The sequence below is a fragment of the Heterodontus francisci genome, chromosome 36 (assembly GCF_036365525.1).
Source record: "Heterodontus francisci isolate sHetFra1 chromosome 36, sHetFra1.hap1, whole genome shotgun sequence".
NCBI classification, from domain to species: domain Eukaryota; kingdom Metazoa; phylum Chordata; class Chondrichthyes; order Heterodontiformes; family Heterodontidae; genus Heterodontus; species Heterodontus francisci.
The window spans coordinates 15,467,919-15,489,145 of record NC_090406.1 but is presented as its reverse complement, the minus strand read 5'-3'; the positions used below and the strand labels follow the sequence as shown (position 1 = coordinate 15,489,145).

Genomic DNA, 21,227 nt, shown 5'->3' with positions numbered 1-21,227 from the left:
AGTAAAAGGTGTTGTTATTGTTACCTGCATGGGTCCTAGCTGTGCCTGTCTTTTTGTGGGATATGTGGAACATTCCTTGTTCCAGCCCTACTCAGGCCCCCTCCCGCACCTCTTTTTCTGGTATATTGATGACTGTATCGGTGCCACTTCCTGGTCTCGTCCTGAAGTGGAAAACTTCATCATCTTTGCTTCCAATTTCCACCCTTCTCTCACCTTCACGTGGTCCATCTCTGACTCTTCCCTTCCCTTCCCTTCCTCAACATCTCTGTCTCCATTTCTGGGGTAGGCTATCAATGAATATTCAGTATAAGCCTACTGACTCCCACAGCTACCTTGACTTCACTTCCTCATACCCCATTTCTCATAAGGACTCGATTACTTTTTCCCAGTTTCTCCATCTTCATCACATCTGTTCTGATGATGCAACTTTCCATACCAGTGTTTCTTATATGTCTTCCTTTTTCCTCAACCAAGGATTCCCACCGCACCCCCCCCCCCACCATGATTGAAAGGACCCTCGACCATGCCACTCCCATTTCCAACGTCTTTGCTCTCACTCCTTTCCCTTCCTCCCAGAACCATGATAGGGTTCCCCTTGTCCGCGCTTCCACCCCACCAGTCTTTGTGCTCAACAGATCATCCTCCACCATTTCCGCCACCTCCAGCATGATGCCATCACCAAACACATCTTCCCCTCCCCTCCCATTGCACCCTTCCAAAGGGACCGTTCCCTCCGCAACTTCCTGGTCCACTCCACAATCACCCGAATAACTCTCTTCCATTCCCACGGAACAGTCCATGCAAGTGCAGGAAATGCAACACCTGCCCTTTTACCTCCTCTTTCCCCACCATCCAAGGGCCCAAACACTCCTTCCAAGTGAAACAGCAATTCACATGTACTTCTTTCACTTTAGTATTCACTGCTCATAATGCAGTCTGCTGTCCACTGGGGAGACCAAACGCAGATTGGGTGACTGCTTTGCAGAGCACCTTCGTTCAGTCTGCAAGCATAACCCCCTCATTTCTGGTTGCCTGTCATTTTAATTCTCCACCTTGCTCCCACTCTGATGTCTCTGTCCTCGGCCTCCTACAGTGTTCCACTGAAGTTCAATGTAAGCTCAAGGGACAGCACCTCATCTTTCGATGAGGCATTCCACAGCCTATTGGATTCAACATTGAGTTTAACAGTTTCAGACTGTAATCTCTACCTCATTTTGATTCCTTTTCTTTGCAGGCTTTGGTCTCAGTCTTGTTTTCCCCTTGTTTTTGCTTTCGGAATGCAGCTGTTCATCATTCTGCTACTGGCACCTCCTCTCGACACATCTTTTGTTTCTTTACTTACTCTCTTTGGCCTTGCACCACCAACTATTTTATCATTTAATCGCTTCTGTCTCCCATCCTATCATAGACCTTCACTTTTGTTCTTTTTCCACCCTACCTCTTTTCAGTTGCTTAAAACCTGTTACATTTCTAACTTTACCCAGTTCTGATGAAAGATCATCATAGACCTGAAATGTCAACTCTCTTTCGCTCTCAACAGATGCTGCTTGGCCTGCTGAGTATTCCCAGCATTTTCAGATTTTATTTTGTGTTTGTTTAATTTTGTTGGCTTATGAAAAGAGGATAGGAGATTGATCTGGTCTGTGGTTTAAAATTGCATAAATTTCATTGTTACTTATGCACACAATGACCTTAACTATCCTAACATCACATGCATGTTTATAGTTCACTCCTGCCTGGTTGTCATTATTTCTTGATTCACACTCAACCTCAGGAATGTATGGATAAGTTGTCTGCATATGTAAGGAAGCAATTGACAATGAACACATTCTAGTTCACTGAAAGCCTGAGCATGTTGGAAAATCAATGAGCATGGATTCTATTGAAAAGAGATTTAAAAACTAATGTTCTTCTAAGCTACAAGAATCAGGTTGGTGGAGTATCTCTTAACAGCCACAAAGTTCACAAAGCTTTGCTGATATCTAAATGTTGAGCAACTATCACCATTGGAGCCAAAAAATTAGAGTATGCAAATCTTGTAATTTTTTTTACCAGAAAAAATAATGAATGATATTTGACACTGTTCACTTATGTTGCTCACAGTAGTTATTCTGCATTCAACTGCACTGTTTTGTACAATTCAGTATCAGAGAATATGAATCATTAATTGAAGTCAGTTAACTTTTTTTAATGGTGCTTCACTGGTATGAATAGATATTTAGTGGTTCCAGCTACAAAAAGCAGTTACATTTAAATGTTTGCTACTCAATGGATCATCATGAACAAGCTTTAAACCCTGGTGCTAATCATGCATCTCAATGCCCATCGTACTAATCCATTTCAGGTGGTAGTAGGAAGTCTTAAGGACTTGGGTGGACAGAGTGGCACTGCACTCATTAATGAGCTCCAACTACATTTATACTGGTCAAAGTGAGACTTGAACCAGGCCTCCCTGGCTTAGGTGGGAGCATCATTAGCTGAACCATATATTTGAGAGAAAGTTGGTGGTTTTTCTTCTTTAGGGAACTAATTAGTCGAAAGTGCTAAGTGTAAATGCCAATTCCTGTGTTTGCAGGTATTAAAAGGATGGATTTTTTTTCAAATTGTATCATTCAATTCAGAATTAGGAGCTAATGTATATCAATATTGTCACTGTGTAATGCCAAGAATGAAGCATGGTTTTACTGTGGTTTCATGTTAAAACTGGTGATGTGGGATATATGAAAATCACTGTGGATTGTATTCAACCTGCATAGTTATTTCAAGAAAATTTTTAACAGGTCACTACTTTGATTTTTTTTTTGAGGCCTTGCGTTGTTTAAAATGGCTATCCTGTTTGCTTGTAAAATGATTGTGACTTCATCCAGACAATAGTTTGTTGGTCTTAATGCTTTAGGAAGTCTTCAGGATGTGAACAGGACTATAAAATCAAAGTCATTTCTTTTATCTATTTGAATCATATTTTGGAAGATTATTTCATCTGCACTAAAAATAAAAGCACAAATTCTGTCAACGACCACATTGTAGGGGTAATGGGGTAAACTGGACATCATAGAGGGTTTGGATAGTGTTTGGTGCGGGGTGAGAAGCGGCCGAGTATGGAGGTAAGCTTGTTGGTTCTGGGAGTAATGCTCATGCTGCTCCTGAGTCACAAGCAGTGCAATAAAAGCACTTGCCTCATGGATCTGACCCTCCTTGCCTTTTTACCTGTTGGGATTCCTGATGCTTAGGTGGGAATCCTAGCCTCCATGTGTTAAAATAAAAACCCTTAAAAGATTTTAGTGACTGAGCCAGCTCCTGAGAGTGAATTGCTTTCCACTCTTTCCACACCTGCCCCACCTCCTTTAAGACTGTGGGTGGGTGGTCAGGGATCAGGTTTGAGAAGTAAACAAAGAACAAAAGAACAAAGAACAGTACAGCACAGGAACAGGCCATTCGGCCCCCCAAGCCTGCGCCGATCTTAATGCCTGCCTGAACTAACACCTTCTGCACTTCCGGGGACTGTATCCCTCTATTCCCATCCTATTCATGTATTTGTCAAGATGCCTCTTAAACGTCATTATCGTACCTGCTTCCACCACCTCCCGCGGCAGCAAGTTCCAGGCACTCACCACCCTCTTTGTAAAGAACTTGCCTCGCACATCCCCTCTAAACTTTGCCCCTCGCACCTTAAACCTATGTCCCCTAGTAACTGATTCTTCCACCTTGGGAAAAAGCTTCTGACTATCCACTCTGTCCATGCTGCTCATAACTTTGTAAACCTCTATCATGTCGCCCCTCCACCTCCGTCGTTCCAGTGAAAACAATCTGAGTTTATCCAACCTCTCCTCATAGCTAATGCCCTCCAGACCAGGCAACATCCTGGTAAACCTCTTCTGTGCCCTCTCCAAAGCCTCCACGTCCTTCTGGTAGTGTGGCGACCAGAATTGCACGCAATATTCTAAGTGTGGCCTGACTAAAGTTCTGCACAGCTGCAGCATGACTTGCCAAGTTTTATACTCTATGCCCCGACCGATGAAGGCAAGCATGCCGTATGCCTTCTTGACTACCTTATCCACCTGTGTTGCCACTTTCAGTGACCTGTGGACCTGTACGCCCAGATCTCTCTGCCTGTCAATACTCCTAAGGGTTCTGCCATTTACTGTATACTTCCCACCTGCATTAGACCTTCTAAAATGCATTACCTCACATTTGTCTGGATTAGACTCCATCTGCCATTTCTCCGCCCAAGTCTCCAACTGATCTATATCCTGCTGTATCCTCTGACAATCCTCATCACTATCCGCAACTCCACCAACCTTTGTGTCGTCCGCAAACTTACTAATCAGACCAGCTACATTTTCCTCCAAATCATTTATATACACTACAAAGAGCAAAGGTCCCAGCACTGATCCCTGCGGAACACCACTAGTCACATCCCTCCATTCAGAAAAGCACCCTTCCACTGTTACCCTCGGTCTTCTATGACAGAGCCAGTTCTGTATCCATCTTGCCAGCTCACCTCTGATCCCGTGTGACTTCACCTTTTGTACCAGTCTGCCATGATGGACCTTGTCAAAGGCTTTACTGAAGTCCATATAGATAACATCCATTGCCCTTCCTTCATCAATCACCTTTGTCACTTCCTCAAAAAACTCAATCAAATTAGTGAGACACAACCTCCCCTTCACAAAACCATGCTGCCTCTCGCTAATAAGTTTGTTTGTTTCCAAATGGGAGTAAATCCTGTCCCGAAGAATCCTCTCTAATAATTTCCCTACCACTGACGTAAGGCTCACCGGCCTATAATTTCCTGGATTATCCTTGCTACCCTTCTTAAACAAAGGAACAACATTGGCTATTCTCCAGTCCTCTGGGACCTCACCTGTAGCCAATGAGGATGCAAAGATTTCTGTCAAGGCCCCAGCAATTTCTTCCCTTGCCTCACTCAGTATTCTAGGGTAGATCCCATCAGGCCCTGGGGACTTATTTACCTTAATGCTTTGCAAGACACCCAACACCTCCTCCTTTTTGATAATGAGATGACTGAGACTATCTGCACTCCCTTCCCTAGGCTCATCATCCACCAAGTCCTTCTCTTTGGTGAATACTGATGCAAAGTACTCATTTAGTACCTCGCCCATTTCCTCTGGCTCCACACATAGATTCCCTTCTCTGTCCTTGAGCGGGCCAACCCTTTCCCTGGTTACCCTCTTGCTCTTTAAACATTTTTACCTTCCTACCTTCCCCCAACCCACCTGCTCTTGGAGGTTAAAATTACCTCCCTTCATATCTGTAAAGATTTTCAACTGCGCTAAAGAAGAAACTTGCATTTATAAGAACCTTGTCACATCTCCTGACACCCAACAGCAATTGAGGTACAATAGTTACTCTGCAGCAACATTGTGTGCATTTCATGGGTGAAGGCTGCAGCCATTTGTGCACATGAAGTTCTCGCAAACAGAGGGGATGAATAACCTAGTTAATCTGTTTAAACAAGTCTTCTATGATAAGTATGCAGACTTTGTCGTCCATAAAGTTCATGACTTAGTTCTGCTTCAGGGATCACTAACAATGTGCTGTTTTAATCTTCAGGTACTGCCTGTGTGTTCTGGGAAAACTGCACTCACATGACATTGAATTCGCCAGTTCATCACCTTGGTAATCCTTTGAGAGCAACTTGCCAACTGAAAAGTGAAGACTGCACTCTTGATTGCAGACTTAATGCAACTGACATAGTCTGGCGAATGAATGAAGAGGAGATTTCAAGAAGCCAGTACAGTGTGACCGATAGACTGTCAACAGTGAGCATACCTAGTTTTGATCGACTGAAAGGGAATCTGACTTGTTACGTCTGGTACAATGAGTCACTGCAGCTACTTCAATGGGCTGAGGTCAAAGCTGGATGTGAGTTCAGAATTGAAGTGAATGGGATTGCAGTTAATGAAAGTCAAAATGCATTACTGTGCTAAGTTGTCTTCAGCTGGTTTTCAGCTTCATTAACATGTAGCAGTTTTTAATATTGATCCACCTCATCAACATTCTTCATATTTACACAATATTCATTTTCAGCCAGCCTTAAAAAAAATTAGTAAGCAGTTAAATATTCTGATTTAATATTGGGGTGTTCTTCAACTGACTGCTGTCTGTTTCTTGCCTTACAGCTGACAGGCAGTTGAAAATTGGGGGGAGGGGATGTTGGGCATTTTAGCTGCTTGCTTGATGTCCAAGGCCTGTCTGGTGCAATTTTCAGGCAGTCCTGTAGGCGAACGAGTAACCTGTAGAAGACGACTCAAATATACAAATAAGGGTGCTACGCCAGTTATAGCAACCTCTTTGCAATTTTCAGCATCAAATGAGTGAAGAAGTCGGTGAGTGGGTTAACTGGCAGAGACTTAAGAAAAAAGGTGACAGTTTTCTGGGGGGGAGAATTGCATGAAGACATGAGGAGCGGGAGTGCTTCTCCTGGCTCTGCTAGAATACTGTGGCCCGCTGCCTGTCTGTGCTTAATTCCTTGCAGCAATGCATTTCCCCCTTTTAAACCAGGCTTAACCTGCTGGCTGGCTCAGCCTGGGAAACAACCCATTCTCCCATCCTCCCACAACCAGCAAAATGCAGCAGGGTTCCAGTCTGGCACCCACAACTTTCTTCCCCTGCCCCCAACATTCAAATGAGACTTAAACCCCCAAATAGTTTTTTTTTCTCCCCCACCATCTTTTGTTTTATGTGTTCATGGGATGTGGGTGTCACTGGCTAGGCCAGCATTTCTTGCCCATCCCTAATTGCCCTCGAGAAGGCAGCTTTGAGTAGGCAAAGCGACAACTCTGCCGACAGCACCTGTAAGTCAAAATACCTCTCGCATCCTTGTTTCTGAAGTTGACTAGCAATGTAGTCCTTAGCAGTGTTTGTTGTTCTAGCAGTAATGAATAAAATGTCAATAAGAAAAGAAATTAAAAGCTTTCCACGTCTGTTCGTTTTTACAGTAACGTCTGTCGTTACCTGGCCTCCCCTGATAGCTGATGGAGCAAATGAAAGACTTTTTGAGTCCCTGGGCAAGGCTGCATTTTCTTGTGCCTTTCCCCTTCTAGCGGGTGTCCAAGATGTGCCCATGTTAATTAGGGAACCTGCTCCTGACTCTAGATACTTCAAGGGAAGGGAGGCGGGGTGGGAGGGTGGTGCGGGATCAGGAGTGGAGATCCTCGATGGGAACTCTCCAGCAGTCTGACTCTTTCATATTTTATATTCCTTTTATATTGCATCTTATGCATCTCTCCCTCCCTTCACCTCGTGCCTACAGCTGCCTAGGTATGTTGTGGAACAGTGCCCCCCCCCCCAAACAACCACTAAATCCTCTTCTCCTTTTAAGACCTGCCTTAAGACTCACTTCTTTGACCAGGTTTTTGGTTACAATTCTTAGTATTTCCTTCTTTGGCTTGGTATCCATTTATATGCCTCTGTGAAGCAACTTGGGACAAGATTCTACTTTCAAGATATTATAATAAATACAGGTGTTGTTACAAAATATGCTAAGCACTTTACCATTCCTTACTAAATACGCTGCTTATACAATAAGTGGGATTATTTTGTTTTAAATGAATATATCAGTTTATTTTTGTTTTAGTTTTAATGGTGCTGATTACAGACATCAAAGTCAATTTGGTACTTCTCATCATGTAATGTGAACTGTTTCGCTCAACCCTTTCCAGATGACGCTTGCAAGCCCCCTATGAAGCATCACATCAGAACTGCAGTGTGATGACTGCTGCTAGGTTCCATCAAGTTCAACCAGAATTTTTTTTTCTATTCTTTCATGGGATGTGGACATCATTGGCAAGGCCTGCATTTGTTGCCCATCCCTAATTGCCCTTGACAACTGAGTGGCTTGCTAGGCCATTTCAGAGGGCAGTTAAGAGTCAACCACATTGCTGTGGGTCTGGAGTCGCATGTAGGCCAGACCAGGTAAGGACGGCAGATTTCCTTCCCCAAAGGACATTAGAGAATCAGATGGGTTTTTAACGACAATTGATGATAGTAATGGTGTCATGAAACTGAGACTAGTTTACAATTCCAGATTTTTGTTAATTGGATTTAAATTCCACCAGCTGCCATGGCGGGATTTGAACCCGTGTCCCTAGGGCACCAGTCTGGGCCTCTGGATTACTATAATAAAAGCAAAATACTGCGGATGCTGGAAATCTGAAACAAAAACAAGAAATGCTGGAGTCACTCAGCAGGTCTGGCAGCATCTGTGGAAAGAGAAGCAGAGTTAACGTTTCGGGTCAGTGACCCTTCTTCGGAACTGACAAATATTAGAAAAGTCACAGATTATAAACAAGCGAGGTGGGGGTGGGGCAAGAGATAACAAAGGAGAAGGTGCAGATTGGACCAGGCCACATAGCTGACCAAAAGGTCACGGAGCAAAGGCAAACAATATGTTAATGGTGTGTTGAAAGACAAAGCATTAGTACAGATTAGGTGTGAATACACTGAATATTGAACAGCAGCAAGTGCAAACCTGAAGAAAAACAACCTGAAAAAAACAGTGGGTAAGCAAACTGAACAAACTAAGATGAAATGAAATAAATGCAAAAAAAAGCCCCCCAGTTTACTTTCATTTTTAGTTATTTTTTCTTCCTTTTTTTTTACATTCCTTTTTACATTTTTTACAATTTTTTTTGCATTTATTTCATTTCATCTTAGTTTGTTCAGTTTGCTTACCCACTGTTTTTTTCAGGTTGTTTTTCTTCAGGTTTGCACTTGCTGCTGTTCAATATTCAGTGTATTCACACCTAATCTGTACTAATGCTTTGTCTTTCAACACACCATTAACATATTGTTTGCCTTTGCTCCGTGACCTTTTGGTCAGCTATGTGGCCTGGTCCAATCTGCACCTTCTCCTTTGTTATCTCTTGCCCCACCCCCACCTCACTTGTTTATAATCTGTGACTTTTCTAATATTTGTCAGTTCCGAAGAAGGGTCACTGACCCGAAACGTTAACTCTGCTTCTCTTTCCACAGATGCTGCCAGACCTGCTGAGTGACTCCAGCATTTCTTGTTTTTGCCTCTGGATTACTAGTTCAGTGAACGAGCAGGGGAAGTGGAACTAATTGTCTAGTTCCAAGAGCTAGCACAGGCGTGAAGGACCAAATGGCCTCTTTATGTGCTATAAGATTGTATTTTTTTTCTGTGCTGCATGAAATACTGAATTCAGAGGAAATTCAACTATTAACGTGAAAGAACTATGGCCCTAGCATATGTATGGTGCTCAGGATACTAGAAAAGTAAAGTATGAATGTGTGTATGTTTCCCTTACAGCTGGCAGTAGCCACATATACAGAAATGCTGCTATTGCACTGTAGGTCAGGCAGTAAGATGTAAGTGCATAAACATAGCCATAGATCATTTGAATGTGACAAATTTACAGGAACAATTACAGGAGATTTGTTTCCCGTTGAGAGGTCACATCATATGACAGAGTGCAATTATATCTGACCAAGATCTATTGCAGCAGGTCAGCAAAACAAACAACTTTCACTTGCAGTGTGACACAAGTAACCAGAGGCATCAGGAGTCAGGAGGGGGCAGGAGGATGGGTGCTTATAGCCCTGTAAGAGGTTATAAGGAGAAGTGATGAAAGGAATTATTTACAAGGATGAGAAGTTTAAATCTGAGGCGTTGCGAGTCTGGAATCCGATGTTGATCAGCAAGGACTGGGTGGGTGGTGTGATGGCTGAGCAGAACCTGGGGAGTAATTTTAATCTAACTCACCTAGCGAGAAGCTCACAAACTTTGGCCGTCCATTTTACACAGCATTGGTTTTGCTTTCCATTGAAGTCAAGGAAAAATGCATTGAGCCTTTTGATGGTAGCTTACCCGCCCCCAACACAGAAGCTGCAGGATTCAAATCTGCTCCAGGCAGTCCCGACTCCAGCTCTATATTCTAGGTTGACATCCAGTGCGATACTCATGTCATCCAATGGGTTGCGGCTGCCTATTTTTAAAAAAAAATTCTTCTACCTTATGGGATTAACCCCCTCTAAAATAAATGGAAGCCATGGAAGGAGCGATCAGGGTATAGACTGTTAATCAATCTGCAGGTCCTTCCATTAGTTCACAACTACCTTCAAAGGAAGAAAGTGACAATACGAAAACAACAATGGAAAATTAAAATTGAACGGTGTGCAAAATAGGTGGCTGCTGAATTTCGCACCAACTATAAGTTAGGCTAAAACTACCCAGTGCTGTAGATCACCAATGCAGGCAGTAAAAGATAGTGTTCAGAACACTCTGATGAAGGAGTCCACTAGATCCTGATTGATTTTAAATATAGATTTCCAAAGTTTTGTTTTTATTTAGATTTTATGTAAACTTCTATTTGGATTCACTGAGAATTCAACAATACATCTGCCGGCAACCAGAACTTTGACATTAAACCAAGGCCCCGTTCTGGTCTTTCGGCTGGATTCCATGGCACTATTTTGCAGAAGAGCAGGGGAGTTCTCCCTGGTGCCCTGGCCAAAATTTATCCCACAATCAACCTCACAAAATCGGATTATCTGGTCATGATTACATTGCCGTTTGTAGGAATATGCAGTGTGAAAATTGGCTGCTGCAATTCCTACATTACAACATTGACTACAATTCAAAAAGTATTTCATTGGCTGTAAAGCACTTTGGGATGTCCTGAGGTTGTGAAAGTTGCTATATAAATGCAAGTCTTTTTTTTCATTTTCACCATTCCCTGACTAAGCAGGCTAGATAGATTACATGCTCCCAGCTGTCTGCTAGTATGATTCCGGAGCTGGTTACTGGTGAGTAAGTATCTGAAGTCCTCTTGTTCCAGGAAGGTGAGAAAGAGGTCTCGGGTTCCCTTTCAGCCTTCACCTGGTCTTGCTGTAACAGGGTTTAGTTTTAAACACACCGTGTTTTTAGCTCCCCCTTGGTGAATCCTTGTTCACCGCTTTCCAATTATAAGGCAAAGAAACCAGCACAAACAGACTTTCTTAGGTTTAAAGAAGAAAACTGAAATTTTATTAAACTTAAACTCTAATTTGATTAACGCCTACGGATACACGACACACTCACGCTAGCATGCATACGCGATACACACATGCAGATAGGGACAGAAAAGAGAAGAAATAAAGTGGAAAAGTTTGAGACAATCTCTGAAGAGTTTTTGTTACGGGTCTTCGAGCTCACTGTAGAGTCCTTGCTTCTACGTAGATCTTGCTTTTCGTTGGGGCCCAATATTCTTCTTAAACCTTGTTCACTGTAGGAGACTTTTCTCTCTTTGGGTTCATGTGTCTTCAATGGATTCAGAAGCTGGTGAGAAAAAGATGGGAGCAGACAGGCAAACAGGAGGTGGTCTTCGTCCAGGAGCATTCTGCTTTCTGCCGGCTTTCAGTTCAAAACTCTGCAACCGCCAGTTAGTCATGTGACTAACTGGTCTCACCACGTCTGTTTTTGGTTGAATTGGAGCAGGGAATAGCTCCTTTGTCTACAAGCGCTGTCTGTTAATATGCAAAAATGTCTCTCCAGCCGGGGGCCTGGCAACCCCTTGTCACAGGCCTTCTCTTCTTCCCAGCAACAATTTGAAATTTAATGTCCATGTGGCAAAATTAATGTGCCTCATTCTTGGCAGGTGGGGGCCTGCATGACACCTTTTTTTTTCCACCTCCACTAGACAGCAGAGTTGAGACTATGGCCCAATTTTAACTCTGAGCAAATGGATGGGTTTTGAATGAGTTAAAATCTCACTCCATGTGTCATGCACCTACTCTTTGCGTAACCCTCCCTACCATAGTTTAGACTGAAATAACTGGGGCAGGGCGGGGGGCAGATATTAGACATTTAGATTAAAGATTTAGATCTAAAGGAAATATGAAGATAATATTACAAATATTTTCAAGGTTTGAAAGAACAAGATACTATTTATAACACTAGCTAGTTACCAACATATATTTAAGAGCAAATTATTTGTGTCAATATTTCACAGCTGTTTAAATGATAGAATGCAATGTGTGAACATGGTTTGTGTATAAAGCCCACCATTAACAAAACAATAAATCTCACCAAGCAGTCCATTAATGCAGCAGAATTATCTTAAGAATGAGAATTTTTATACTACAATATTGAGTTTGCTAAAGACACCTTGTGAGATCCAGGAAATTACTGTCACCTACTGGAATATGAAGTGTACAACACTAAAGTTCAGTATTTCCAGTTACAAGTATTATGAAAGTGCTTCCCTTTTTAATGAGGACTCATGTTTAAAAATTGTGAATATTGATTCATTTGAAAGACTGAAGAGATTCCGTAGATGCTGGACTTTGTTTTTTTTTTAAAACAAGGTCACTGGAAGGACTTAGTTTAAAAACAAACCCTTACTGGAAGTCACATGTCATAAGCTAAGTAAACAGCAGGAGCCTTGGTAACTAGGAGAGTTGTTTACAGAGAAGTGACATGACAAGATTTATGGTGGTCAAGAGTTGGTTTTGTTTTGGAATTGTTTTGAATCAGTTGGGGTTAAGCCTGCTAAGAGAGAAGCCACCAGCTCATCCTTTTTCCACCTCTTTGAGAAACCCTGAGAATCCTGTGTGATAGCTGAAACCCCTGATGCTGTGATTCTTCAAGAAAGCCTGTCAGACTAATCCTCGACATTGCCTGAAGAGAACTGCTCCAGAAAGATCCCAGTGACAGGCATCCAAGGATATCTGAATGTCAGAATAAAAACCATCTTGGAACATATATCTTATCATTTTTCCTGCAAGAATTAACAAGTATTAGGCCATTTTTGTAAAGAGATCTCGGCAGAGAAAACTTTATTTTTTCTTTAAACAGTGTGTGTACATGTGTTAGTTTAGAAGGGAACTTTCATATTTCAACCTGTGTTAATAAGCTTCGCATCTTTATTGAATAAGTCTTGTTTTATAATTAATAGTCATAGAGTTACACAGCACAGAAATAGGCCCTTTGGCCCACCGTGTCCATGCCGGCCATCAAGCCTATCTATTCTAATCCCATATTCCTGCACTTGGCATTTCAAGTGCTCATCTAAATACTTCTTAAATGTTGTGAGGGTTCCTGCCTCTACCACTGCTTCAGGCAGTGTGTTCCAGATTCCAACCACCCTCTGAGTGAAAAATGTTTTCCTCAAATCCCCTCTAAACCTCCTGCCCCTTACCTTAAATCTGTGCCCCCTGGTTATTGACACCTCTGCTAAGTGAAAAAGTTTCTTCCTATCTACCCTATGTCCCTCATAATTTTGTATACCTCAATCAGGTCCCCCCTCAGCCTTCTCTGCTCTAAGGAAAACAATAATTCTGTTTATTAAAGAAACCTGGTTGGTGCATTTTATTCTGAAACTAAAACAAAGTATATAATTGGCTGTATCGGTAACTGGGTAAAACATTTAAATATATGTTGTGATCCGTGGGGGAAACAAGCTCCTGGAATTGGAAAATTAGCGGCCAGAGGGTGGGATCTTGAAGCTGGAGGGCCAATAGAAGGCCCTCCAGCTTGAAAGCGCAACAGGATGCCATGCAGTTAAGAGAGAAGTGCTTAAAATGGAGGTGCCCTCTCTCCAACTCTTTCAAATTTAAAATTAAAAAATGACCTTTCCAGTATGAGCACCATTATGGGGGTGGGGGGGGGGGGGGGGGCACCACAGGGCAGCCTGCAGTTGATACTGAATGCAGACAGGCAGGGTGTCCTCTAAGACAGCCAGGAGCACTGGCCCCCGGTCTGCGGCTGGGAGGCTGCCTTCAGGCAGCTGTACTGTCCCCCATGGCCTGCTGGGACCAGAAAGCCAACTGGAAAATCTCAGTCAGCCTCCGACAACAGGCTGCAATAGTCCTTTAATTCAATGGGCTACCTGCTGCTTGTGGGCGTGTAGCCATGCTCTCCCCTCCTCCCCCCCCCCCCCCCCCCCCCGCACTCCATCCCACCTCTGGGAAAAATGACCTGGAGGCAAGATGGAGCGTAGGCATCAGCACGCCAGCTGGTGGCACTATATTTAGCGCCAGCCACTTCCGTTCTTGGCCCAGCGGGGTCTAATAATGCTGCCCCACATCCTCCTGCAGTTGCTTGCAGTGGCAGGCCTGGAATTTTGTGTCCAAACACTGACGTGCTTTCTCGGCACGGAGAACGCCTCCATGCATCTGTAATTTCCACGATCCAGGAAACGGATCAGAGTTGCAGCAGTATTGGAGATGCAGTCAGAAATCTCGACCTAGCAAAACCCTATCACTGGAAGAAAAGTCCTGGTCACGTGATGATGGTATTCTTGAAAGAAAAGGAAGAGCACAAAATCATTCGTACAACATAAAATCTTTGCTTGCAAAGAAAAAGGTCAAGTACAATTGACTGTGGAAGTTATTAGTTAAATTATTTGTGGAGGGAAAAGTTACAGACTATGCACAAATCATTGAAGGTGGCAGGTTGAGAAAGTGGTTAAAAAGGCATGGGATCCTGGGCTTTATAAATCGAAGCATAGGGCAGAATTTAATGGACGGCTGGGAGGCTGGAGGGCCTGTGGAACTGCGGAGTGAGGGGCCTGTCACCTTCCCGTCACACAGTAACTACGTCGGGGCGTGAAAGGACGATGACAGCCTTCCCACCCAGTGGTCAACTGAGACCCTTAAGTAGCCAATCACTAACCACCTAAGAGCCTCTTGCTGCTGGTATTAAACTAGTGGCGAGGGGTGGGGATGGGGTCCTCCACCACGCAGGGAGGTCGTCCAGTGAAACAAGGTGGCCTCCCTGTACACTACTGGGGGGAGGGGGGGCCGCCTCCGTGGGCAATCTGCAGCCCACGGAGGGCCCCTGGTGGCAAAGGCCACCCTTTCATGAAAACTTTTTTCCCCCACACCCTCTTCCTTCAACGTCCACCCTCCTCTTCTCCGTTCCCCCGCCCCACACTTTCTGATTAGCCGGAAGCTCTTGGAGGTGGGATCCCCTCCTTAAAGGGACAGGGACCACGCACCGGCCGTTAATTGCCCGAGTCCTGTTGAATTGTATCGGGGAGACTCTGAAGGGCCAAGGCGGGGTTACCCTCACCTTTACGACTGGGTGTTAGGACCCCCACTGGCTTTACTAATTTCAGCCCATAGGGTGCAAAAGCAAAGAAGCTATGATGAACCTTTATAAAACATTGATTTGGCCTCAAGTGGAGTATTTTGTCCACTTCTGGGCACTATGTTTTAGGAAGAATGTGAAGGCTTTAGAAAGGGGGCAGAAAAGATTTACGAGAATGGTTCCAAGGGTAGATTGGAGATGCTCTTCTCCTTCGAGAAGAGAAGATTGAAGGGAGATTTGATGGAGGTGTTCGAAATCATGAGGGGTCTAGACCGAGTAGATAGGGAGAAACTGTTTTATTGATGGAAGGGTTGAGAACCAGAGGACACTAATTTAAAATGAACAGCAAAAGGACCATTGGCAACGTGAAAAACTTTTCTATGCAATGAGTGGTTGGGATTAAGAATGCACTGCCTGAGTGAATCTGCCTCAACCACACAATCAAGGCTTTCAAAAGGAATTGGATAAACATCTAAAGAGAGAAAATTTGCAGGGCGGCAAGCGGGACTAATAGAGTTGCTCTTAAAGAGTCGGCAGAGACTCAATGGACCGATTGTGGTTGTAACTACTCTATGATTCTAGAACAGTGCAAGTCTTGGTGCAGTGCGGTGTATGCATTTGTGCAACAAAGATGAAGACAACTGCTATTTTCTTTCTTCCAGTTCCTCCAGAGATGCCACGTCTTTTATACTGCATCTCTTACTGGACTTCATTTTTGCTACAAAGCATCATTTGTAATTGGGATCCAGGACCTGAAACATATCTAGAAACCAACTTCACGCTATATATATCTGAGTGAGTAATCCGATTCAGCATTTAACTTTGTTCATTCAAACTGAGTGATTGTGGTGATAGGTTTACCAGACATAACAAAATCCATCAAACTCAAAGCTGTGAACCAACCATTTTCCATTCATATTGCTAATACAACTGTAATTAATGGGAAAAGTAGAATAATTTTCCAAAATTAACTTTTTTAGTGACTATATTTGGTTGGTTAGCCCTTTTAATTTATGTTTTTAGGTGTGGGGTATTTTTAAAATTTATTTCTGTACACTGAGGATAAACCACTTTTCCATTTTGGGCACTGCCATATCACCCTCAAACATTCTCAGGTCATCTATAGCATAAATGCAGAGTACATGTCCCAACAATACATGTTAACCGCATCCACAGAAGAACAATGTATTGATCTAAATTTCTGTTTCATATAATCTTGGACCACACCAGTTGTCCTAATGGCCTCTTTAAGTGAGATTGCTGATTAATGCTGAATTATGAGCAATTTGTGAAGGAGATCCATATCCATAGATACTTCATTGAGCTTACCAAAACTTAAATCACATAGAACCCAGTGTCAGCAGAGAGGGGAGATTTTTATACTATTTGTTGTATGCCTTTAAGAGTGATATTCTTTTAAGATCTTAGTATGCTAATGAGCTGAGTGCCAGGATGTAGTCATGTAACTCGAAGCCAGAGTCGCTCTGCAACTGTATATAACAGTCTAGCTGTAAAAAACATGTTTGAGATCTTCAACCAACTGGACTCCGCACATCTCAGTTATGTTGCATCAGACAACATAAAAGAACTCGGGCGGCACAGTGGTTAGCACCGCAGCCTCACAGCTCCAGCGACCCGGGTTCAATTCTGGGTACTGCCTGCGTGGAGTTTGCAAGTTATCCCTGTATCTGCGTTGGTTTTCTCCGGGTGCTCCAGTTTCCTCCCACAAGCCAAAAGACTTGCAGGTTGGTAGGTAAATTGGCCATTATAAATTGCCCCTAGTATAGGTAGGTGGTAGGGAAATATAGAGACAGGTGGGGATGTGGTAGGAATATGAGATTAGTGTAGGATTAGTATATATGGGTGGTTGATGGTCGATACAGACTCGGTGGGCTGAAGGGCCTGTTTCAGTGCTGTATCTCTAAACTAAACTAAAACTAAACTCATTACATCATTGGTCTGGATTGGATGCAAATTTGGGTCTTAGTGCAAAGTGCAGTGTTTCGATACAGCTGTAGACACCTTTCTACATTTTTATTATTTTGTAATATAAATTTGTCAAAGGTAAAATGCTTCCATGCATTACTTGTTTTAGATTTCAAAGCTGACACTGCAGATTTAGCAAATGTGAAGGAGCTAGACAGGGTCACTTAACTCAGTTGGCTAGATGACTGGATTATGGTGCAGAATAACGCCAACAGTATGGGCTCAATCCCCGTACCAGCTGAGGTAGTTCTTGGAACCTGCCTCCTTGCCTTGCCCCATAGAGATATTGTGGCTTGAGCCATGATTACCAACCCTGGGATAACGAGGATGCTAACATGGAGAGAGGGAGAATGAGATAGTAGTCGAGGCTGTTAGTCTGCAAATTCTCTTGTTGGTAGTTTATCTCAACCTTACCTGATCCTGGAAGAATACTCCAGGTGACCCAGCAACTACAAAAACAAACATCACAAGAATCTTCACAAAAGCAATACCTGTATTATCCCTGTACCTATTGTCTAGAATAAGACTTCTGCAGTGTTCCTTTAATGACAAGTTAGTATCTGGTTGTCTTTTGCAGAATGTTTTCTGTTCATCATGGAAGTGGATCATCCCAAAGAAGTAATCTGATTTTAATCTGTACAATAAACCTACATCACTAAAAGGATGATGCCTTGGAAATGGGGGGAGGGGAGAAAGCTTTAGAAAGGAAATTTTGATCTTGTATGCATGACCAGATCTTTATCAATTTTACCTGGAGGAGAAGGCACACAACTGGCAGACTCATCACGATTCAATTTTACATCATTTCATTTCACAGTTTCTTAATGCCTCATTAGAGTAACCAATTGCTACTACTTACTAATAAAAATCTGTCACCAATTTTTGGTGCATCAATGCTCAGTCCCTCCTCAGCTGTCAACCATTTTCACTACGCTGTGTTTGATGACCTCAAATAGTACTCCCCACATCTCTATGACTAAAGATGGCTCCAAAGAGGCTTTATTCATCTTTTGTAGCACTTCTATTGCTTTGTCAACCCTTCCAAACCCATCAAGGTTCTTTTAACACTTCTCTTGCACTCTAAGAAAAAGCTTGTCATCTGATGGGGAATGTTTCTCCCACCTCTTTCAATTTCAGTCTCTCGCTCATGCGCATTCTCTCCCTTGCAATGCAACTTTTATTGTCAATCCATTTTATCAATAGTATGATGTTCAGTGCACTTCTGAACCTCCCTGTTCTGATTTTCCCAAGTTGCAAAAATACTTCCTTACACACTCCTCGGGCTAGATTTTCGTTCCCAGGCCCCGATCCTACTGTCGGGGCGAAATGTTGGTCAGGAACCCATAAATGCCGGCGGCAGGACCCAGAGGGCGATTTTTTGGAGGAGGTGGCCATTTAAGTGGCTGCCTCCAGGAACCCCTTCCAATTAATGACAGCAGGCAGGCTCCCAAGTCAGGTGGGCCAATAGGAGGCTATCAAGCAAAGATCAGCAGCTGGTGGGAGCTACTGAAGTATGTAGGGAGATGCAAGGGCACTTCCATTCCTGGTCACCAGGCACAAATGAGGTAGGTAAGAGAGTCAGAAGGGTTAGGGCCTTTGGACTGAAGGGATGGTAGAGGCAGGAACTCTCATAACATTTAAGAAGTATTTAGATGAGCACTTGAAATGCCATAGCATACAACGCTACGGGCCAAGTGCTGGAAAATGGGATTAGAATAGATAGGTGCTTGATGGCTGGCATGGACACGATGGGCCAAAGTGCCTGTTTCTGTGCTGTATAACTCTATGACATCAAGGGGGAAAAGCCCCCACAGTAACATGCACTGCTGCGGTTGCGGGCGTTTTTGTTTGGAGCGGCACCTTCAAAATTGATTGGAGCCTTTGGCTCAGATGTCTACCCGGTCTTCCAGTGGGAGGCGGCCATGGTTTCAGACGGTCTGCTGATGCAACGGGCATCCCATGCGTCAGATTGAGAATCCGGTCGGCATGGGAGAATGCCCTTAATTAAGCCCTCAAGGGGCTTCGTTGGTAACCTGCCAGGGCTGGGCGGGAAGCCTTTCCCGCCATCACCCCGACTCCTGCATAATCCCGTGGAGCTGGCTTGACAGTATTTCCCTCCTGTTTTCAGCCCCTCCCCTGCTCCGCACCAAGGCTCCAGACCTGCCTCCACAGGCCAGTGAAAATTCAGCCCTTCATTTTAAACAGTGTTAAAGATTGTAGGGGTAAAGGAAGACTGAAGGAGCTGAGGGCTTCCACAGTTTTGAGATCTTGGAAAAGAATGGATTTGATGAGGCGACAGAACAATAAACCTTGATTTCAACACAGTGAAGATGGAGTTAGGAATACATGTAGGATAGTTTTTGGAGCTTAGGAGAAACAAGGTAGGAAATTACACCGAGGACAAATTGTTGTGATTTAAGTAAGGTTAAGACGAAAAAGATTTCAACAAAAGAAAATTGAAAGTTTTAATGGTGACAGGAGAATCGCCTATGAGACAATTAGCTTATCCTTGCATTTTGTTAAGGAGTGAAAGATAATCGTGAAAGGATGAGCTACAAATTTATGCTGACGCGCTCCAAGTGGAATTAAACAACCAATAACTTTAAATTTTTGCACCTGTTGAACTGACAGTACAGGTTACTTAGGGAGTCTTCACAGAGCTTCTCTCACTTTATTGCCATGTTTTTGATGAAACTTTGGTGGAGTTCCTGCCGCACTTCCAACCAGGTTGCTTGCAGTGCCAGTGAAGCATCAAAAGCTCTGGGAAAATTTAGGAGTTTATAATGGTTATCTCCTAATCGAGATTGGTGAATCGGATCCCAGTGACATTGAAGGTTTGGCAACCCATGTCCAAGTCAGGATGGTGTGTGACTTGGAGCAGAACTTGGGAGCTAATGATGTACCCATGTACCTGAGGCCTTGTCCTTCTACGTGATGGAGGTTGCAAGTTTTGAAAGTAAAGTCGAGGGATCCTTGGTCAGTTGCCGCAACGCATCCTGTAGATGGCATATATGGCAGCTGCGGTATGCCAGTTGTGGATGTTTAAGCAAGTCATTGGGGTGGCGAACAAACAAACTGTTTTATCCTGGATCGTGTTGAGCCTCTTGAGTGTTGTTTCAGGCAAGTGGAGACTTTTGACTTGTGGAGTCAGGAGGTGAGCCACTCATTGCAGAATACCTACCCTCTAACCTGCTTTAGTAGCCATGGCCATTTATGTAGCTGGTCCAGTTCAGTATTGTGTTTGTACACTTGGTGCATATGTGAAATACAGCCAACTTTATTCTGAAGTGTTATATTTCTTGACTATTACAGAACTATTGGAAACTGCAGTGCCAGATATTTAGACCCAAAGAATTGTACTACAAATAGGACCAAGAATTCGTGCATGGTACTTGTTTCAAATTTGGCTTCTTACCATGACATCTGGGTGACTGCTAAGAATGGGCTTGGTACAGAGACGTCCGACCACATGTGCCTTGATGGCATGCTAATAGGTAATAAGAGATTTTATTAACTTTTGACAACAACAAGACAGATGTTTTGGTTTATGTAAGATAAAAATGCATTATGTAAAAAAAAACAGCTGATTCACTCTTCGGAATTGTAATCCATCACAGTTTAGCCACCTTCTGTAACTTTTGTGAAATGAAGTTTGTCTTGAATGTAATTTAATCCTAAAACTCCATAAAATTTTCAAAATAAAGACATTTTTATTCCACCATTTGAAATCAGTAATTCCTTTTATAGTACAGAACTGCTTTCATTAGAAGTGATTCTTTAATATGCTAGGGCCTTTGGTTTTAATACATAAGAAATGAGAAATAGGAGCAGGCCACTCAGTCCTAAGGGCAACAAATGGACTTCCCTTAGCATTTTCGGTTGATAAATCTGCGATTACTCTCACCAAACCAACTGGAAGCTTGTTTCACTGATCTGCTGATTAGAACTAAAGCAAAGCAAACAGAGCATTGTTTGCTCTCTCAGTGGGAAAATACAACTCACTTCCAGTCCAAACTGTGTTAATCTTTTCTCAGCTAATGATGCCAGCATCATTCAAGTGTAATGCCTCCTTTCTTTTATTGGTTTTGCAATCTGCTATTGTCAGCCACATGCTCAGCAGTACCCAATAGCAACTCTACATTTAATTTTACAGATACAAAACATTTCTAACAGCAATATATAGTAA

At 43.0% G+C, this 21,227-nt stretch overlaps 1 protein-coding gene across 7 annotated transcripts in view; it reads left to right on the top strand.

The window, feature by feature from the left end:
- Window positions 1-21,227, top strand: part of LOC137351608 (interleukin-6 receptor subunit beta-like) — a 150,792-nt gene that overhangs the window by 89,346 nt on the left and 40,219 nt on the right. For all 7 annotated transcript variants that reach the window (XM_068016210.1, XM_068016209.1, XM_068016211.1 and 4 more), the window contains 3 exons: window positions 5,575-5,886; window positions 15,718-15,850; window positions 20,354-20,535. In XM_068016210.1, the coding sequence (XP_067872311.1) occupies window positions 5,575-5,886; window positions 15,718-15,850; window positions 20,354-20,535 (627 nt within the window). The remainder of the gene's footprint in view (window positions 1-5,574; window positions 5,887-15,717; window positions 15,851-20,353; window positions 20,536-21,227) is intronic.